This window comes from Oryzias latipes, chromosome 16 (genome assembly GCF_053564925.1).
Source record: "Oryzias latipes strain Hd-rR chromosome 16, Olatipes_Hd-rR_3.1".
Classification (NCBI taxonomy): Eukaryota; Metazoa; Chordata; class Actinopteri; order Beloniformes; family Adrianichthyidae; genus Oryzias; species Oryzias latipes.
Genome location: NC_136252.1, coordinates 20736578 through 20757775, shown reverse-complemented (window position 1 = coordinate 20757775; position 21198 = coordinate 20736578). Strand labels below are relative to the sequence as shown.

At 38.3% G+C, this 21198-nt stretch overlaps 2 protein-coding genes across 5 annotated transcripts; both read right to left on the bottom strand.

Annotated features, from left to right (window-relative positions):
- Nucleotides 1–1635: 1635 nt before the first annotated feature.
- On the bottom strand, nt 1636–11067 carry pdp1 (pyruvate dehydrogenase phosphatase catalytic subunit 1). Of its 3 annotated transcripts, none has more exons than XM_004077872.5 (9): nt 10453–11067; nt 8670–8934; nt 8417–8584; nt 6736–6947; nt 6363–6444; nt 5324–5418; nt 4897–5065; nt 4604–4822; nt 1636–3118 (listed from the first exon to the last, which is right to left on the bottom strand). In XM_004077872.5, the coding sequence occupies exons 2-9, from the start codon at nt 8919–8921 to the stop codon at nt 2738–2740; spliced, it is 1578 nt and encodes a 525-aa protein (XP_004077920.1). In that variant the 5' UTR covers nt 8922–8934; nt 10453–11067; the 3' UTR covers nt 1636–2737. The 3 variants fall into 3 exon arrangements, with proteins under 3 accessions (XP_004077920.1, XP_011483536.1, XP_078788751.1); XM_011485234.4 differs by having other exon boundaries at nt 10441–10578; XM_078932625.1 differs by lacking the exon at nt 10453–11067 and adding an exon at nt 9046–9086.
- Nucleotides 11068–11209: 142 nt separating this feature from the next.
- Nucleotides 11210–19894, bottom strand: tmem67 (transmembrane protein 67). 2 transcript variants are annotated; one of them, XM_004077871.5, is made up of 28 exons: nt 19653–19894; nt 18691–18785; nt 17846–17936; nt 17621–17720; nt 16645–16708; nt 16476–16547; nt 16330–16392; nt 15919–16073; nt 15705–15813; nt 15494–15580; nt 15108–15173; nt 14859–15012; nt 14661–14781; nt 14472–14577; nt 14202–14258; nt 13998–14096; nt 13822–13920; nt 13433–13519; nt 13227–13326; nt 13015–13154; nt 12804–12944; nt 12618–12698; nt 12420–12536; nt 12185–12301; nt 11993–12100; nt 11766–11868; nt 11536–11678; nt 11210–11449 (listed from the first exon to the last, which is right to left on the bottom strand). In XM_004077871.5, the coding sequence occupies exons 1-28, from the start codon at nt 19852–19854 to the stop codon at nt 11369–11371; spliced, it is 2958 nt and encodes a 985-aa protein (XP_004077919.2). In that variant the 5' UTR covers nt 19855–19894; the 3' UTR covers nt 11210–11368. The 2 variants fall into 2 exon arrangements, with proteins under 2 accessions (XP_004077919.2, XP_020565832.1); XM_020710173.3 differs by lacking the exon at nt 13822–13920.
- Between the last annotated feature and the right edge of the window lie 1304 nt (nt 19895–21198).

Sequence of the window (21198 nt, the reverse complement as noted above, 5' to 3'; positions counted from 1 at the left end):
AGTGATCGAAATCGGAAAAACAAAAAAAACAAGAACTAAGGCCTAAAAACTGGTTAATGTTTATTTTTTTTCTGGGTGACCATGTTATAAGCAGGTTAATGGCCTTCGAAGTTTGCATTATCACTTTTTAATGCACTTCGTGGAAGCAACCTCAGGCTTCTACAGCGTGCGTTAAAAAGTGATAATGCAAACTTCGTCGCCCATTAACCCTTATGTATTTCACGTTTATTAGTCATTTTTTAGCAGCCTGTGACCTGACATGGGCAAAAAGCAACAAAAATAAAAAAAAAATTTGCTGCCATAAAACAGTAATTTGTTCCCTCAGAATATTTGTGACCAGACCAATAAAATATATTTTGCCACTACATTATTGATGTTACTTAATTTTCTTAATCTCGCCCACTAAACCAGCGGAATCAGCATTTAATCTTATGCAGTTAAAAGCTGGAACAGTCTCCCTAAGGTTGTGAGACAGGCCTCCACTGTGCTAAGGTTCAAATCTAGACTCAAAACATTCCTGTTTAGCCGTGTCCTTATCGACACCTCTTTTCATTTTCTTTTCTCTTTCCTTTATTTTAAAGTAAATTTTAGAATGATTATGTATGTTTTTAATCTTCGCACAGTTATGTATCGTGATTTTAATGCCTTTTTCCCTGTTTTGTGAAGCACTTTTAATTACTTTCTGTACGAATAGTAATATACAAATAAACTTGCCTTCCCTAAACCATTTTTGGCATGCTTGAGGTGAGTGGAGTAAACTCCAGTGAACATGCCCCTCCCATTTCACTCTCCATTTTCACCTTCAATATCCAACGAGTGATGTCATTGTTTTCTGGAGGTGTAGCGATAAATAGATGAAGCGATATATATTCCAAAAATCTAACCAGATCGATCTAACCGAGGCAAGTGGTTGATCAAATGAACCTATACCATTAAAAAAATCATTTCAAAACGAGATAAATTGATAATCGATCTTGGTAAATACCACTTGGATTAAGGCACAGTATGTTTATTTTAGTATTATGTAAAAATGGTTATCACAGCAGACTACACACATGTGATGTCAGCATAAAATGATCCAACCATCATTACAGTCAAATGTGTGGAAACACTTTAAATTTTGCAAAGACATGTGACCATGCAGCACGTGTGTCAAACTCAAGGGGCCACATCCGGCCCATCGTGTAATTATATCCAGCCTGTGAGATAATTTTATGTTGTTTTTATTAATGTCTCGGCAATATGTAGTGGTATGTACCAGTAACATTAACTACAGATCCCAAAATGCAACACAGCTGCCTTGCCAAATACTAGTGCTGCCAGGTTGGGCGGTTTTCCTCTCAGTTGGACAGTTTTGAAGCCCAACCGTGTCTGATAACAGTAAAACCTAAGAAGTCAGGTATTGACTTTTATTTTGAAATATGAGACAGAAATGCTTCCTTATGTTACCACCATAAAACAGTTGATCACTAATAGTACATTAGTAATGACTCCAGTTGATTTTAGTACAAATTTGAATTTAAGTCCGTCAGGTGTTTGTACGAGTGCTGGACGTCCTGTGTACATCCCTAGGCACTCAGAGGCGTGACACAACCATCACCTGTTGAATCAACAAACACAAACAGAACCAGGTGCTACTTGTTAAATGTTTTATTCATTCATTTATTTACATATACAGGGAAATGCATAACATAGATAATTAATTAATATCCAAAGCTAAAACAAATTTCAAATACACACCTGGCCTGAAATACCCTTTAGCAGTCACGACCCTGTGATTTATAAGTAACTGTTGAGCATCAAAATTCAAATGGTATTGAACCACCGCTGTGGAGAAAAACCAAACCCCAAGCCAAAAGAAACATGTAGCAAAAGACCCGTCAGGAAAACTGATGACTCTCTTTTAACCTTCAAAATATTTGGAAAAGCAGCAGCGCAGAGCCTCAGCAGGAGCAGGCGGCCAACGCAGTGTTGCATAACGCAAAAAAGACTAATAACTCACTTCCATAAGGCTTCTGCAAGTGACAAAACACTGCACCAATCCAAGATTCATTTCTGACAACTCAAACGGTTTGTCTTTCTGTGAACAGCTTTAACATAGAAACATATCAGTGACTCATCAACTTACAAGCATTTGTGCGTGTTTATGTCAAAATAAATATTTGTAACCTCAAAAATGATGTGGTTTAACTTTTTTTTGTAACAAAACCAGATCTCTTGTGAACATGGATCTAATTCATTCTACAACTCGCAAACTGACATTTCCTCTCAGCGTTAAAGAGGAAATATTTATTAACGAGCATGCAGAAATGTAGCAGTTTGCACAGAAATCCCCAAGGACAAAGACCTGTAAAAATCTGTGGTGACTCCTTTTCTTACTTGGAAGGGATTTTTGTAACTTCAATCCAGCTGAATCTTTAAAAAAACACAAGGTTTTTGCTTTGAAACACAAATATCTGTAATAATGATATTTCAGCAACATTGCAAAGTGTGTGAGATAAAAGTTGCCAGGCAAGACTAGCAGCATAAATAACCTTTAGTTTTTTTTTAGATCTAGTTTTTAACAGATCTCTTAATTTAAAAAAACTTCTTTAGGATACATTTTTATATTAAAAGTGTTAAAATGTCATGGCAGAGTACCGTGTCACATTTGCATGTCTACAGAAGAGCACTGAATTTTCAGCACAAAACGCTGCAGAAGTGTGAGTGAACGTCTCAAGAGGTGGTTGGCGACAGCTCAGGTCTGCCCTTCCTGTCTCTGAGCTCCGATCACATGAGGGTTGAACTGAGTGATGATGATGGTGATGTCATCGCGGTACATGCGAGCCAGCTCCTCTGGCAGTGACAGCATTTTTGACAGCCTCTCGTGGTCCACGGTACCAAACTCGTTGTTTCCCACCGCGTGGCGCATTAAATGGGTGGCAGAGTTCTGATCCTCGAAAGCCGACGACATTCGGGTCTTTCGCTCTTCCAGTAGCCCCTGCATTTGTCCCAGAGTGACTTTGTAGCCGCCCACTTTGAGGGGCTGGCACTGATGTACTCCTGTTAAATACTCCCCCACGATGCGAACCACCTCCTGCCTGTGGAGGGTCTCCCACAGACCGTCTGAGCCGATTACCTAACGGCAGAAAACAGCATCAGGTTACTGCATTTTCAGACCATAACTTAAAATCCTTTACTTTTACTTTGAATCCAGTGGGCCTGATAAATGAAATTTGGTTTTGCTCACTGACCTCTGAGCTGGTTTCCTGCAGTGAAAGTTTAATCCGCTCACAACTAAGAGGCACATTTCTAATACGCTACTGTAAAAACTGCGTCCTAGATATCAACTGTTTTGTTTTTTTATTTTGGCATATAGTGGCATAATCATAACTAAAAGAAGACAGGGGATGCTTTTACAGTGGATCAAAGATGAGACTATAAGACGCTCTATAATCTGGAGCGTCTCTCAACACATTGTAAACACAAGGAGCATCAAGTAAAAATATCTAATCAATAAATATCAACTGTTCCCTTAAGACAAAATACTACAAATAACTAATTTTGATTTACTTCTCACAAACGCCTTTTTAAATAACTACATTAAGAGAAACATAAAAATAAACAGTCATAAACCCTGAATCTGTGTGAATAATAGAAAATTGGAATTCTGTATGCTTTTTGTTCCTATATCACTGTGCACTTTTGGGTACCTCAAAGGAAAAAAGGTGCACCAGTGGCACAGAGTTTCCCCCTTAGATGAGGACAATGATCCACACATTAGTATGAAAAGCTCATAATTCAGTTATCACAAGTAATTAGCAGTGACTCAGAATCTGGTGGTAGTTTGATGTTTGTTCCCTAAGCTAAACTATTCCATCTACTAAAAGGATGCTCTCAGTCCTTTCATTTGATGTTTTTGCTTCCTTCTTTCACCACAGCATTTTGCAGAGGGAGTAGATGTTGAGGGTTCAGACTTGATGTCCACATTTCTAATCTACTCAACAGTCTGAATGGATTCCCTCTGGATTTTATATGTCTGCTTTTTGCCCCCTCCTTTTTTGGTCTGAAATAACTCTTTAGAGTTTAAAGGCAGTCAACCTTAAAAACAAAACTGTACTTCCCATGTGCCTGTAGAAATGAGAGCTGCTGTTTCTCTTCATGAAATCTTCACTTTTTTGCTTTGCAAAGTTTAACAGTTTAAAGTTTTAACACTGGAAACGTATCCGGTCGTTTACCCAAACACAATAACAATTCTGTATTTTATAACATCCCCATTTTCTCTCCATGTTTAAAACTTTCTTCATAGTAATGGTTAGTTGTTCAGCACCTAATCTCTAAAATGTATAGCCGTGCATTTGAAGAGTTTTTTAAACACAGCAGCAATTTCATTTTGTCTGATTAACTAGTTTAAGATCTACTTGAACAGGAAACTGCAGAAAACTGCTGAATTTTTTAAAATAGAAAGTCTGTTAATAAAATATCCCTAAAAGCAAGATTCTCCATCTTTATGGGGGCATTTCCTTTCTGAGGAACTTTAAATCCGTGTCTTGCCTGAATCTGGAAAACACAAACAGACACATGCAGAAATGTGCAAATATTCCTATGATGCGGGACTTCTCACCATAAATCGATCCTGTGGTCGAAGTCTGTGATGCGTGATCTCAGGCTCAGCAGTCAGGTATGGGGGTGTGTGATAGTTGGGGGGGATAAACTTTGTGTGCTCATTTTCGTGGAGCTGATCAGGTCCAGACTCCAGAACTCGCTTCTGCAGTTCGATACTCCACTTGAACTTCACGTCACCAAATGCCCGAAAAGGCATGAGCAGACCTAACAGTCGATCCTGAGGTCAAAGAAGGAGAGGATCTAAATCTGTTTAACCATAAAAGAACGCTTAAGATTCGCACACAAGACTACCTGACGTATGACTGTCTTCCTTTCCGATGGCGGGTGCTCACTTCGTATGCGAGCGACCTCGCTTTCATTTTGGGCGCTGTGGTCATTGGAGAGTGTGTGAGCAGTGAAGGAGCCATCCTCTTCCTGCACTCCCAGCACCGCCCGAGCATCTCCTGCATTAGCTATGAAGCTGTGAAAACAAAGGGTAGACAACGGTTGAACACTTCTGTTCAGCAGTTTGGAAATAAAGGTCGTCTCATAACGCAACACAAAGCAAGAAATATCAAAGCCAGAAAAATGATAAATGACTGTTATCGTCTTATTAATTCTAAGTTAACTTTAGACTGTTGTAGTCAGATTCCCTCCAGATCATTCTAGGGAAGTCAGACTAATTTTGTTTTAATTCAAGCCTAAATATGTGACCAGCAGATTTCATCAAAGGACATACAGGTCGTGCCCGTCAATGTGAGCCACACAAGCCGTCGCCCCGGAGAAGGCCACTCTTAGAACCCAGTAGTGAAGAAATGCATTTGGGTCTCCAACCTGGAGGGGAAATAAAAGCAGTTAAACCCTCATATTTTTATACTAAAGATCAGGTTTAGTAAATATCTATACGAGTGAAGCAAAAAGCAAGATTTGGAACAAGAGGATAAAATGGAATGGGATTTAGACATTATCAAGATCAAGATCAAACCATGTGGGGAGCCTCATAAATTATGCTTAAAAGTATTTTAAACATGTTTTCTTTTAAATATTATATTCAAAGTTTACTGCACATTTAGACAAGTTCAGAGCCCAGACAGAAACAGAAGTTGTATTCAGATAAATTGAGACTTTATAGTTTTCTTAGTACATAACACCAGAGTTGAAGTGTCTTCACCAGCTCCCTGTCAGCTTTAGAATCAGTTTTAAGATTTTTTAATTGGTTTATAAATGTTTGAATACCGGTAGTTTTTGTCCTACTGTTTAGCTAAACTGCTGAATACCCATAGTTCATCAGGTGCAGCCTTGCTCTCAGTCCCAGGAGTCTGAACAGAAACCCACAGAGGCCTCGTTCCAGTGCTGAGTGGACCTCGTCTATGAACAGCCTCCCAGAGGGTCTGAGAGCTTCATTATTGGTGCAGAAATATTAAAAAGAAACTTAAGAAAAACATCCCTTTTTAACCCATAATTTACTTAAATTATTGCTCCATTTTCTTATATCTTGCTTGTTATATTTTGTATCAAGTCAAGTTAAAAAAATAAAACGTGAATTCCTTTATTTGGTTTTTACTTTTCATTAGTTTTATAATCTTAACTAAATGCGTTTAGTTCATTTTGTAACCACAGAGTCTCATTAGCCTAGCTTTAATCCTAATGTCGTCATTCTCCATATTGCTCTTCGAGTCTATAATTGATATGTATTATTGACTGATAATGATCAAATAAAAAAAATTGACAGAAATGTACAAAAACTGTCTGCACACATCCTTCAGTAAAGGTTGTACCTGAGCTTCCAGTGAAATGTCGCTGTCCAGCCTCTTGAAAGCATTGAGCAGCGCCTCCCGGGTTTCCGGAATCTCTCCTGGGCTGCAGGCGGACAAAGGGTGATAAGCAGGAAGCTAAAGGGCAGGAAGTGAGGCTGAAAACACCGGGGCCACTGTTGGTGTGGGTGCTCCGGTGCAGGCAATAAAATGACAAAACTTGAAAGTCGAGTTTGAAAAGTCAACACCTTAAGGAAGACGGACTTCGTGACGTAATTTATGTGAAGGTTAAAAAGCGGTGCATTTGAAGACAATACCCAGAATTGTGAAGGATAACCAAAAATATAGTATAGTGTAACATTATTGAGATGTTGTCAGATTCTCCTAGGTTTCTCACCTGGTAAGATCTATTAATTCCTGCCAGTATGTTCGAAGGCTGTTAAAATAAAGTTTCTGAGCCTCTCGGCTGAAATAGTCATTGGGATGTTTGTGCCACTGCAGAATGGGACTGAGAGGCCTTCCCGCCTCCACCGCAGCCTCCAGCTCACACAAGGTATCATGGGGAAGTAGGGAAACTGCAATGTAGTAGAACAACCGCTCACACAGCGCCTGGAGGGGGAGTGAGAGTTGGTTTGAGCAAACAGATTCAGTGCAGCAAGACCTGCAGCCCATATTCTATGTTAGCATTTCAGATTCCTGTACAATTGCAGATTTTAATTTGTGGAAATGATCAAATAAAAATACAGATTCCTGAATAAATCAGCACCAACAAAAAGAATGCATTTTTATTTTACTTTAAATTTGTGAATTTCTGTTCATTGGAGAGGGCAATAAAACATATGGGACGTCTTAGGCCGGCTTTACACTGCAGGTCTTGATGCCCATATCCGATTTTCTGACTATATCCGATTTTTTTGACGACCCGCTTACATCATCTTTTAAAAGTGACCCGTATCTGATTTTTGCATTTACACTATACAATGCTGAAACTATCAAACGTAGATGTTCTGAGGACTACGTAGCAGCATTTCCGCCTTCCGCGGTCCTCTTTCGGACTTTTGTGACTGCGGTCATGGAGGCAAGGCGGCGACGGAAGGAGGCGTTGCCTTGGGCGCTCCTGAGGGGATGCACAGGGGAAGAAAAAGGAGGGCTGCTCGGCTCTCTCTGAGTTTTGAATGAGTGTTTGCAGACGTTGTGCTAACAGTTTGATCCAAGGGTTGAACCTTTCCTGCGTGATGACTTCTCTTTTCCGACCGTGGTCAGACACGCACGGGAGATTTCCTCGGGGTTCACTTTTCCGTTCTGAACCCTCAGCCTCCAGAGTGAGTTAAGAAAGACTCCAAAACTTTTAGGGGAGACACCTTATTTTTGATTTACGGTTCTCTGACACTCCCCCGATCCGCGCTCACACCCCCTCTCTCTCTTTACACACACACACGGTCCCCATCATACACGCCCCCCAAAGAAATAGACGGCTTGTAGCCTGTTCCATAGCAACAGTGTCCCTCTTCAGTTACCGTTTGCGTCCGGACCGGACATAACAGCGGTTTCCGACTACGGTCTGAAGCCTGAGGCTGAAAGGTAACAGCTGACAGCAAAATCAGCGCACAAAAGCACCTTAATAAGTCATGTGATCTCAGTTGGTGGCCTCCTGAGTTGATGTCACTGAGGTACGACTTGCATTTACTGGGGAATATCCGATTTGTCTGCTTACATGGGACACGCAAATGCACGTATCTGATTCGTTTCCGATTTATTTCCACATATGAGGGAGGCCTGTATCCGATCTGAGAAAAACGGAATCCACGCGCTTTTGTCCTGCTTACACGCTCACCGGTCATATCCGATCTGTGCCAAATGAGAGGAAAAAAAATCGGAATTGGGTCACTTGAACCATGCAGTGTAAAGGCGGCCTTACTTTATTAACATCACCATTTGTTTGGATGTAATAAAATATATATATATTTTTTTCTAAATTTTAGCCCTTATGCTACTGTTGACACAGTTGTCCATAGTGGGATGAAAAAAGTCTCATCCTATTCTAGAGCAATCTAAACAACTCAGAGGAAGAGCCTGACCTGAGCACAAGCACAGCCAGCATGGCCATCAAACACACCCAGCAGCATTCCTCGGGTCTGCAGACACGTCGCCGCACTCCGTCGATCTTCGATGGGAGCATTAGCCGGAAGCTGATTGCTTTCAAAACCCAGAACTGATGACACGTTTTTCCCATCAAACTCCGGAACCTAAAATCCCCACACAAGAGAATCTCACATTAAAACAACAAACATAACAAATGCAAAGTGTCTTCCATGGGGGGGCACCACTGACCTTAAAGCTGTACTCATTGGCTTTCAGAATGGAATTGACCTGAGGAGGAGTGAGGTTGTAGCTGCACAGCACTGAGGACGATTGGTAGCTTCTTGATGGCTGTTGTTTTTCCAAGATGGGGGACGTTTGTCTTGGGGCGCGACGGTGAGTGGCGGGAAAAAAAAGGGACTGGTTGTGTTGACATGGCACCAGACCGGAGGCAAAGACCTTGGCACGGGGCAAACCCCTGAGCAGCTGAGATGTAACAGGCATTGCTTACGGTGCACTGCAGGTATACACAAACAAACCACTTTAAATGTGGACACACTGACTGGAGAAAAACCAAACACTTCTAAAGCTCCAAGTTACGGCAACCCAGAATCAAAAGTGCACACACCCCAGCGGAACAAAGTGTCCTCTGCATGCACTGTTAAACAAACCCTGTGCAAACAAACAGAAATTTGTTGATGAGATTTTGGGAGCAGGGAAAGACTCAATACCTGCAATTGACCTTCTTTAGCTCAGAAAATACAACAAAATAAATACAGTTTGACTGCCTCCTCTATAATAATCTGTCATCTTCAGCCTGTATTCCTGAATGACCCGTTTTGTATTTTCAAATTAGGTCAGATAAAGCAAAGGTATTTCACAGGGTATTGGCCAATTGATTGTCGTATTAAAAAGAACCTCTGTGCACTTAGTTAACAATTCAGACTCACTGGAAAAATATGACATAAAATAAAAGTAAAAGGCTTAATATTTACATAAGTAATCTATATACTTCCTACCATCTAAACAATGGCTTGCATGCCTTTGAAAGTCAGCCCTGAAGGCAATCGTTTGGTGAGTCGATGGAGGAAGATATAGCAAACAGAGGCCAGGAGTGGTTTAGTACACGCATAGATGAGTTTTAAAGCCCATTTCCTATGATTCATATATTTATATTTAGGTGCACTTTTTACTAAGACATCCTGTTGACATTGCATTCAGTGCAGGGAACCCTTTGAACTGTTCTGGTAATTCAGATGAAAGTAGGTGTGCTATAATTTCAGAGAGAGGTAGTGTTATTCAACACTCACATCACAAGACATTGACTTTTTTATTATTTTTTAACGCTCTGTCATTTTTACTATTAAATTTCATACAGCCACACAATCTGGCTTGCCTTCTGGAGTCCTCTGCACCCGGGCAGCATTGCCACACAGGAGGTAAAAATAACTTCAGCAGTAATTCAGTCCTGACATTTGCTTCTCCAGAAACACAAGTATTCGTGACCGACACTCCCTGCGTTCTTAGTCTGCTGTTGTGCTCCAATTAAAAGAAGAAAAAAATAACCTTTCAGTCATGCAATAATAGTATATTATGGCTGCCCGATAGGGACGTTAAAATGCTTCCATCTTAGTTAAACAACTCGACTGCGACACCGAGGTACTGTGCCAGGTCTTCGAGAAAGTTGCCATGTTGACATCAGTAGCCTCTCCAAGCTAAAGGGTAAGTAAAAAATAAAAATATTGGAGCTATATCCCGCGCCTATTCTTGTCTAATACGGCTGTAAACTGTAGTGAAATCAAGATAAATAGGCCAACATCTCCTAAATAACGACTATTGAATAGGTAGAGTGGTCAAATGTATGCTAACTTCTTTAGCCTTAGCTAATTGTAGGTTACACCCACTTTAGTTTCTATTACTGAAAATGGCTCATTTGTAACACTAGCATTATAATACTCATAGTGCAAATTCTCCGTACGTGGGTGCATATACAAATACGCAGAAAAATGTAGGAAGTACTCACGTTGGGTCTTACCTTAACTGCTGGATGTGGATAAGTTATTTAAGTGCATGGCTTGAAGCCGACCCCTCCACTCTGCATCGTTTCTCTGAGCGCCGCACCGCACACTTAGCGCTGATTGGCCGAGACCTGACGTACGCTATGACGCCACGCATGGGGCGTTTAAAGAACTCACGCACAAGTTGCATGGTCCCTGAAATAGGTTCTTTTCTCCAAATTATTCCATGGACATTGTTCTTTGCGACATGAAAAACAAACATAAAAAAGAACAAAAATTTTTTATCATTATAACTGATTGAATACTATGAATACTTCTCTTTTTTAGTAGTGCGGACAGTTAAGACACCCATTAAGCTTAAAAATAAAATAAATGACTGTGTGCTGCATTAATACTTGGTTTCTTGTGAGTATCACCATGTTCTCATTTTCTATCACTATTAACTAAGATTTTCATTTAATAGTATAAAAAGCACAGATAATTTGATTCTGGCAAAAATATATATCATTCACTGAGGCGGAGTCCAAGAGTACACCTTTAAGTGATTGCTTAACAAATAAACAAACCTATTTTAGGCTGATATCACAAAATATACCATGCATTATCTATGATATAACTACGGCATTGTTTTAATTCATTTGAAATATTAGTCAATCACAGTACTGTATTGAAATGGATAATGTACATTTATCTTAACATTCAGATTAAGTGGTATCAGTAATACAAATCAGATGTTGGCCTTGATTTTAAATCAAAACTCAACACAACTTTGCCTTCATATGAAAACCTTTTAATTAAAAAAAAGTGTAGAAATATGTCAAAAAAAATACAACATTATAAACCAGCAGTAAAAAGCATTGTACAAATGATTTTGAAAAGGCGAAACTGAAAATGATCAACTTTAAAAAAAATTAAGGACCTTCAACAACATTTTTATATCAAAAATCTCTGATCCACCAGTGTTTTATTGACAAGGTTCCTCCTTCCAAGTGTGTTTCGGATGAAGCGAAACATCTGCAAAACACAGAACAATATTAATGATAGCCACAGTGCATTTCACCACAATGAAAACAACACACTGAGATAATTAGAATACTTGCCGCTTGCTGTAAGTAAGTAAGAACAGCTGCTAGAACAAAGTTTTGGGATCCCAGGTCGACAACACAGAAGAACAAAGTGTCAAAGATCAGCAGTGTGGCCTCGTTTCCATAAAAAAGCACGTCACTGAACGAGTGTCTTTCATCTATTGGGAAAAAATGACAAAGGTACATCTTTCATATACCAAAACAATAAAAGGGATATTAAATATTAAGATCGACAAGGCTGTTACCATTGTAAAATATGCTTTTGTCAATGGGTTCAAGAAACTCCATCCCTATGACTCTCTCCAACGTCAGTTTATCCTTGACTATGTAGTCCATCTCAGGGTGCGCCTAAGGTAAACAATATAACAACAATTTATAAAGCACAAATTATATCGTAGTAACAAATTCATCAACAATTGATTCAACAAAACTATGTTGTTTTCCGAATGTCTCACAACATATTCATACTAACATGGTCTATAACAGATGCCAGGAAGTGGTTCATGGTGTTGTAGGCTTTGAACTGTAGCTCTGACAAGTTAGCTGCAGACGCATCTATCAACCGAGATGGTCTGTTCCTCTGGAGAACAGAACACAACCATTTGAACAAAAGAGAAGTTTTATTTTTCAGGGACATACAGACATAAAAGAGCTGAGTACAAACCCTGCTGAGTGAATCCTGTATCCTGTCATACTGCAGCCTCAAACGGTTTGTAAACGAGACCTGAAAGGTCTGAATGTCTGTGTTGGAAAGGAGACCTCTCTGGCCACACAGAGATTCCTTATAATGGAAAAAAAAAGGCATGAGGGAAGAACACATTCATAATGTTAGGTTTATGCAATAAGATCACAAATAAAATGTAACTCTAATTGGAAAAGCAGAGATTTGGTAGCCATACACGCTCTCTCTTCAGATTGTTGTTCATTTCCTCCATGTTTGTGTCTGCATGCCCGTGCACTGACCGGCCATGAATGTAGTAGCCAAAACAGCGATGAGAGAAAAGCAGCACTGAAATCTGCACAGAGGGAGTTAAAACCCATTTCTTTGAAGTGTTACAGAGGTTTTGATTAACAGCACATCATGCAGTGTTACTTACGTTGCTGACGGAGCAGAGATCCACAAACTGACGGATTTTATCCTCCACGAAGTGCTCATAAAAGACGGTGAAGAAAATCACCTGTGGGAACAAAAGGGCTTCTGTGACAGGATGCATGTCTGCTAAATATTAGTAGACACAAGATCATGTGAAAGAATAAATGGAGGAGATTTTATGGCCATTTACCTGCAATAGCCCAATACATATCCAAAGTGTGGCAGCGAGACCATAGCGAAGAATCAGACTGTAAGGAGGGGTGTAGGCTGCTGGGGAACGCTCTAATGTTGACCAGGGGTCTCTCAGGGCCAGATTGGAGAAGCCCAGCACCTGAACAACACATGACAGTTTGTCAAAAGCTAGAAAGACGGAGTGGATGTGTGCTCTTGTGTTTTTGTACCTCAAGAAAGAAAAGCACGGCCATTATTTGAAACGTTGGGCTGATCTTTCGGACGGTCTGGAGCTCATTCCACTCATTGGCCACAAAGTAAGTCCTCCAGATGCTGACTGGAGAGGGTTCCTGTTTTGTTTCCTTAGTAGCTGAAACAGCAAAAAATATTTTAAAAGGACAAACAGCAGCAAAGATGAATGTGTCCCAAAAGCAGGTTGTACCTGGCACTGTTCTGCTAGCTTTACTTCGTGGCCTCTCCCAGTCAATGAGAAATACATCAACGGTGACTTGCAGAATCAGTTTATTGAGAAACTGGACAGCCTGGATACAGAAATAATATATTTTAAATGTAGTGGTTTACATTTACAAAGTGGGTTTTAAATAACAATAGGTTTCATTTTAGCCTGTGCAAAGTTCAGGGTTTTACCTTGAGAGCAAAGGCGCATCCGATGTATGTCTCAAACTGCTCCTCCTGAGCAGGCAGTGGCAAAAGCACCGACACAAACTGTTGGGCCTACACAAAAACGGAAATCATTTAAATATAGAACGCCGCCAACAACAGCTGGAACTTAATGGGCATTTAAAGAAAAATGATCATGGAAGAAAAAGAAGACTCGCCTTTAAAGACTAAAGAGAGCAGAGGTGGAAGTGCAAAGAAAGAAGTGAAAAACAAAAAGATAACACAGTGCTTGTACAAAAAAAACAATGTAAACATGTCTAGAAAAGAGATAAAGCACAGTAAGACATGACAGAGTTTAAAGACTCATCATACTCTAGAAATAAATTATTTGTTTAAGTTTGAGGGACTCAACATACCTTGTAAAATATGAGCCAGTAAAGCCCAGTTCCCACAGTTACGGCAAAGAAAACATTAGCCAAATCTCCAGCATAAAACAACAGAAACTTTAGCATTGTCTAAAGAGGAGGAGAAAAAGGGCAATGTTCATATAAGGTTTTGTGCTTGAAATTATGCGTTTGATTAGAGACGGTACCTCCATGTCAATTAGGGGAGAGGCAATCCTCCGCTTCCAGCTAACTGTCTTTAGAATGGAATAGAGCGCCGCCAGGCCTCCCAGAACGCCCAGAGCAGTCTGTGCACACATAGCCCAAAATATACCACTGTTTGCTTTGATCCCAACGGTACAAAAAAAAAAAAAATGAACATTTTCCATTATTCCATTTTTGCATCGACTCACATCTGTCTTTGTGCGGGCCTCGCTCTGATCCATTTCATACTCCACAGAAAATGTCACCTATAAAAGATGCACACTGTGTTGAACCAAAGTTTTTGTGAAGATCTTTCAAATTGGTTAAAAGCTTCCCTTATCACAAAAATAATTAAGGTTCTTAAATGCCTTCACTTTTGAAAAATTTCAATGATACATTTTGCGTTTAATCAAAGCTTTGTTCTTGCTTCTGTAGGTAGAAAAACATTGTTGGGCATTCTTGAATTTCAGCCTACTCACAGGTAGAGTCTGGCTGTTGGCCTCCTTGATAAGAACATCTGTGTAGCTCACAGACACCAGAGGGGGATAGATCTGTCCCTCCTGAGTACGCGGAACCAGCTGGAACCTACCAAACACCATCACCAAATTCACATTATAGTCGGGAAAAGCAAGTTTCCAAAGCTTTTTGAATCCATTTTAATAGTTTACCTAATCTTGATACTAGTGGCCACCCGGATGACTTTAGGCAAAGAGCTTAGAGTTTTCTCTCTCCCACTTAATGTATCAACAAGAAAGATGCGTCGAGACAGATACCAGTTCTGCATGCTCCCTGGAAATAAAAATAAAATTAAATAAGATATCACAGATAAAATAAACAAAATGTGAACATCAAAGATAAAAATCCACCTTGATTGATGAACTGCCCATTATACTGCTGATTCTGAACTAGAGTTGGCAGAGGAAGAAGTTTTCTGTTGTCTCCTCCGCCCAGGTCCATGAACACATCGTAGAATAACGGCTCGGGATGTGTAGTGAGAAGTTCTGCTACTGAAAGCTCGCACTTTACACACAGAGTAAAAACAAATTAATAACACAATTATATGACTGGACAATACCAGTTTGTAGACTTTTAAGCAAAAGGGGTCTGACACTCACAGTTTCCTGATAAGTGGTCCCAAAGCTGAAGGCTGCTGCCTGCTTGAAGGCTTGTTCTGGACAAAGCTAAGAAACAAGACAGTTTGTCAACTCTCTATGCTAAATGGACAAGAAATGTTTCATTAAGTGGGTAAAACAGCAACAAAAAAATGTATTTATAAATGTAAACAAACATATTCAACATAGATAAATTTAACTTACAAAATAATCTTTGATTTATTTAATGAACTTTAGAGTTTAACAATAAGCCACATAAATATGTCAGTGATTTAGTTTACGGTAAATCTGATCTGATCATGTCCATCTCAGATCTAGAATACTTATTTTCCTGAGTCCAAATCAAATACTTCAGATACTTCAAATACTTTTTTTTTTGAAGCTCTTACCTGCAGGTTGTTTCCTCCAATGGGATCCCATCTGAGAAAGTCTCCTCTGACATTGTAGACAGCAGCAAGCAGCTGGATGTCAGTGTTCTGACAAAAACATACCACTTTGAATTAAAATGTGCATTTCTTAGTATTCAAAACAAATGGGGATATTTGTGTTAGCTTATCAGAATCTTTGAAAAGACTTGTAAAAAAAAAAAGAATCGCTAACCTTTTTTGTTCCTCTGAAACTGAAAGACAAGGGAACAGGTTTATTTTGGAGCACTTGGCCCGCCAGGCCCGGCTCATCTCCATAGTAAAGCCAAGGCAGGTTGGCCCTCCTGCCGACAAGAGTATCATATCTGTTTAGTGTCTGTTTTTTTTAATGTAAGGTAATTGCTGCATGAACAATGTAAAAAAGGAAAATCCAAATCAAACGTGAATACCAGTAAGAAATGTCTTGAACAGAGCTCAGAGCAGCCTTTGACCTAGAGATGGTGTTAAAGAGACCACAAGCATCTGTGGAAAGTCCAGTGAAGGAGTGCATGTTCATAACACACATGTTTCCGAGAGCCTGACACGCTGTCAAGTTGCTGAAGACCTGTGGGGAAAAAAACAAAAATATGATTTTCTTTTAATAAAACTCTAACTACAAAATTAATTTGGTGAAAAACGTATGTTTAAATCTGTTACAGTACATTCTAAAAATAATTTCGGTAAGAATTCTAACGATTGTTTATGGGAACATTTAAAGCTGTTTGTCCAAATTTAGGAAGGAAATTGACTTCAAGAAAAACAAACATGTTAAGTCATAATTTTTCTAAGAAAAAGAAGTTTTGTAAAGGCTGTGAAATTACAAGGCAAGCTGCTGCAGAAGAATAGAGGTTTTCCACAAACCAGGCAGACTGGATGCTAAACGCCTGTGAAGAAAATGAAAGAAAATCACAAGCAGGAAAAACATACAAGTATTATTTTCTAGGAAGAGAATTACACTTTGACTTACCAACTGAGCATAGCTGACACTTGGATTCACATTAGTGGAGAAGCTGCCTGGAGGAAAACATAAACCTCCAGCCTGCAAAAAATTACATTCACAATCATTTGTGATTTTGTGACTGCAACAGATTTCTGTGGATTTAGGGAATGTGCGGGTAGTAGATGACCAAACTCACCTGGACATTTGGGGATTGACACGTACAGAAGGTATTAGAGAAGGTAGCCTGGCATCGCTCACATCTGAAAGATAATTTTTGATATTGTATTGTTCATAAAAAAAACGATTACCGGTAACTTTTTCTCTAACTGCATCAACTCAACCAACAGTTCTACAGTAGTAATGGAGAGCAGGTATGATGGTCCAATATGGCATAAAAAGAGAAAATTGTTATAGCATAAGAAAATGTAGCTCGTGCTCATTAGAAACACGTGGAAATCAAGAAGAAAAAAGCAGAAACCAGTAAAGAAATTCAAAAAACAAAACAATAAACAACTACTGGATATTAAGCTATTTACCCTGTAACACATTGTCTTCTCATAATATTTTTGCTATTTGAAGCATTTTATGGTGATAATGTCACTGTTTTAAAAACCACAAAATTAATACATACAGTATATAAACGTTTGAGATTTGTCCAGAACAACTTCTGGGCAAACTCAAAGTTTGAACATTCCTGCTGAAACTACCCATTTACACTTTTCAATGACACAACACAATTTTATAACACAAAAGTAAATATTAACACTCAGAGATAAAGATATGAGGAAATACAACAAATCATACATGTTTAACTATTTTTATATTTGTTTGAATAATGAAAATCGGAGCAAAAGTTTAAAAAAGATTTCATAGATATTTGTAGATACAACAAGAATATAAGAAATTGTCAAATTTGTTTTGCCCTATACTAAAACAAAACAAAAAAAAAATCACTTTTTTATTGACTTTTATTTTTCATTTCCACTAAAGTAAAGATGACCCACTATGCAATATAATGAAAATCGCTCCGCTTTGTAAATCCCTAAATATTTTTATTTAACAGTGCAAATGTAGCACAAAGCACCTCCTCTCAGAAAACTAGAGTTTTCTATTAAGTAAAATATGTTAAATGAAATTCTCATGAATATTAAGTCTGTACTGTATATAATTACCTGTCCCCATTACTGTTTGGTGCAGTGAAGGCAGGGCTGTCTCCAATGCATGCTTCACAACTGGCCTCATCAAAAAATGTGCCATTAATGTCTCTTTCAACTGAGAAAAAGAAGAAAAATTTATAAAAGTTTTCTACCAAAAAACTTACAATTACCCTTATTTACAGCTTTTAGGGAAAACCCTTTTTGTTGGGTTGTAAACCTCTCATTGTACTGGTAACTCACCTAGGATATTTCCAGATGGGCACTGGCAGTTGCCATTATCATCAAGTCTGCCGGGGCAGCGAATACAACCAAAGCCGTCTTTCGTTACTGCCTATAATAAAGGACAGGACACCAATAAGCACTTTTATTTATATCAATTGAATCGGTTAGTTCAAAAGGGGTCCAAGTCCAAGAGGTTTGTTAATCCAGGAAATGATTTTAATTGCATAGCTTAAAGGGGGGCTACACTAAATGATTAATACTTTACCCAGATTTAGCACCAGTTCATAGCTTACAAATGCTATAATATGAAGCAGCTCACTTTTATAATTTCAGAGGACTAGCAAACTAAAGTCTCTGGACTTGGGCCCTTCTTGAATTAACCCTTGTGCTATCCTAGGCATTTTATCCTAAGGAGTTGGGTCATCTAGACCCACTAGTCAGTGCGCTGAACCTTTTCTCTTCAATTATTTTTGAACCTCACTGGTGTCCATCTAAGATAGTACAAGGGTTAACCCTTGTGCTATCTTAGATGACCCCACCCTTGCATTGACAGGGGCGCTGCCATATTGGATAATTAGTGCTGCCATCTATGGGATAAAGCAAAACCCATGCAAGAAAGGCCCAAGTTCAGGAATTTTGCACTTAATGCATTTTAAATGTCAAGTATAGACAGTACATTACAACGGACTTGGGACTTTTTGCACATAATCAGATAGCTTTTCCCTTGAAGACCATAGAACATATAATGTCTCTATTTTGAAAAATTGTGGACTTGGGCCCCTTTTGAACTAAGTGATTCAATTGTGAAGTAGTTTTAAAAAACATGAATCAGAACATTCATTATGAAAGAAAGCTATACTTACAGGCTTGTCTGGGGGACACTGTTCACATGTAAACGGGACTTTGTTGCTGCTAAAATGTTTGGTCTTGTAACCCGTTTGACAAATGCAGCTCAGACCTATATAAGACAAGACATTTCTTTATAGTTTAGAATAATATTGTTTTCAATGGTGAAAGGAAATACTAATATTTAGTTAAATAAAAATCTTATTTTAAAAATCCTTGCAACAACTATATTGTGCATTTTGAATTTAAATTTAAAAAGAAAGAAACCCAGAGAGGCTGGTTGATGTTTTGATGAGGGTCAATTCAGATTCACACCGTCTCTCTAGATACAACAGTATGTTTAAACAAATCATACATTAATAGTGCAATCCTATATGGCCTCTCAAAGCAGGTCCATATAAGAACAGTCAGTGTACATTTATTTAAACTAGTTTGAAACATTTATCAGTTTAGAATAAAAATGATTAGCTTTCCTGTTTCATGAAAAATGAAATGAGACTAGCTTGTTCTGAACATTAAAGCTGAACAGAGTTTGCTTGTTTAGCTTTATGCCATTTTTCCTATACAAGTTAGGGAATATTTATGGTAATTCAATTAAACTTCTAAAAATATGATTTTTAGACCACATGCTATAACATGTTCTTAAAGGTTAAGGTTTTAAACTTTAAATAATCTTAAATAGTCTATAATATATTAGTGTGTACATATTAAAACATTATTTGGATTAACAAAAACTTTCTTTAAGAATAATTTCTTTATGTACATGATACAGTAAAGTAAAGGCTATCTTAACTGCTAGCAACAGAAAACAATTAGAACCAAATTGGCTTTTACTTCTTCGAGGTTGTTCAACAGCTGGAGCTTAACTCGTTTGAATGTAATTATCTGTTTTTATTTTTAGATATATACACTAATGTTGGTATGTTTACAGTGTGTACACTGTATCATGTAGCTTTATCGCGTGGTGATCGATACCCACCTGAAGAACTCTTGCGTTGATTTGCGCCGCATTTGGCACACGACAAACTCGAGATGTCGAAAAATTCGTTCACACCACATCCGGAAGGATCTTTAAAGGGGATAAGAAACTGCTGGCAATGGAAAAGGTGCGTATGAATCACATAAAACAATGTAAAACAAAACATCTGCCTGTCAAGAACAAGCGGCGTCCCCGTCGCCATGGTAAAAATGTCCTCCTTTTTACCCACAATCCTTTGCAACACGTCATGACGTAGGGCGTTCCAACTTAAAAAAAAGTTTAAAATGTTCTTTTGGGGAGAGAACATCTTGGAGACACCGTGAGGATAAATAAATAAATCACTAATGTTGTGAAAGAATAAAAAAAGACAACTCTTAAACTCTTTGAAGTTCTTTGAAGAATCTCAAAGATTCATAGACTAAATCAAATAATAATGGTTTTCATTCATACTTTTAAAAAGATGTCTTAACAGAGGATAACAATAATGGGATTCTCTGTAACGAAATATAGGCAGCTCTAAGGATTAATGTTGCCTCTTCCAGCAACAATATATATATGTATGTGTATATTTGACTATAATACTTAACCTTGTCCACAAGTAAAAATAAGTATATTTTTGTGACTTTCGACTCAGTGATTTTAATTTTAGCTCTAGTTTTTTTCTTGTTTGTTGATGTTCTGCTATTGATTACATAGACATTCAGAAACAACAGAGACTTTGAGTTGAGCTGGGGGGGGGGGGGTACAGATAGCAGAATGATCTTTACCAATTTGACCTCGTAGTGAAACAATTTTAATTGAAAGTTTAAAGCTTTCTTTTTCAAAGACCAGAGGCTATTGTGGATTAAAATCTAACTTTTCTTTTTCTGTCACTCATTTCAGCTGGTCCGTCTTTGGGTCACAAAGAAGTCAATTTATGACCCAGAAACACTTTGCTTTGCAGACGACATCTGCCTCCTCAAACCATCCACCCAGACATATCATCTTAGCCTCAGACTAAATTATTTTGCAATATTATTTTTTTATCAAGGTTATTGTGAAGGTCTATCAAGCTCCTTCCTGAAGATGCAATCAATGAAAAAAAAAACTTCAGCTTGGACCTGATGTTTTTTTGTCAGTCTCCATGCTGTGAAAATCTTTGTGCATTAATTTTATTTTGTAAGGTTTAGCATTTAATATAGAAATGTAACATTGATTCAGGTTTTAGAAGATTTATTAGCACATTTAAAACAGATAGCCAATTTTAAATCTAAATATCATAGATGTATACAGGAAATCTTTCACTTTTACTTCAACCAGGTTTAGTGTGACCTAAGATCAATTTAAGTTCATCACCAGTACTCGTCCATTTCAAGTACAACCACATCATGCCCCAATATGTGCAGCTTATTAGTGTGATTTATTGTTTATGTCAGACTTCAAAGCAGTTGCAGGGGCTTCAAGTGTATTATCACCCAGCTAACTTTGGTTGACTGTGTGACTTACTTTTTTTGCAGCATATTTTATACAAACCTGTGTTTTATTCAAAAATTATATATTTGATAAC

Bases quoted from the DNA above. Each gene is read 5' to 3' on its own strand.
- pdp1 (XM_004077872.5), bottom strand. From the start codon at position 8,921: ATGCCTGTTACATCTCAGCTGCTCAGGGGTTTGCCCCGTGCCAAGGTC. The intron at 8,585-8,669 runs GTCAGTGGTGCC...TGGGGATTTTAG, and splicing joins CCAATGAGTACAGCTTTAAG to GTTCCGGAGTTTGATGGGAA. The intron at 5,419-6,362 runs GTACAACCTTTA...TTTCCCCTCCAG, and splicing joins ACATTTCACTGGAAGCTCAG to GTTGGAGACCCAAATGCATT.
- tmem67 (XM_004077871.5), bottom strand. From the start codon at position 19,854: ATGGCGACGGGGACGCCGCTTGTTCTTGACAGGCAGATGTTTTGTTTT. The intron at 13,520-13,821 runs GTATGTTGAGTC...GTTTTTGTGTAG, and splicing joins ACTGGCTCATATTTTACAAG to GCCCAACAGTTTGTGTCGGT. The intron at 12,945-13,014 runs GTACAAAAACAC...TGTGTTGTTCAG, and splicing joins CCGTGCTTTTCTTTCTTGAG to GTGCTGGGCTTCTCCAATCT.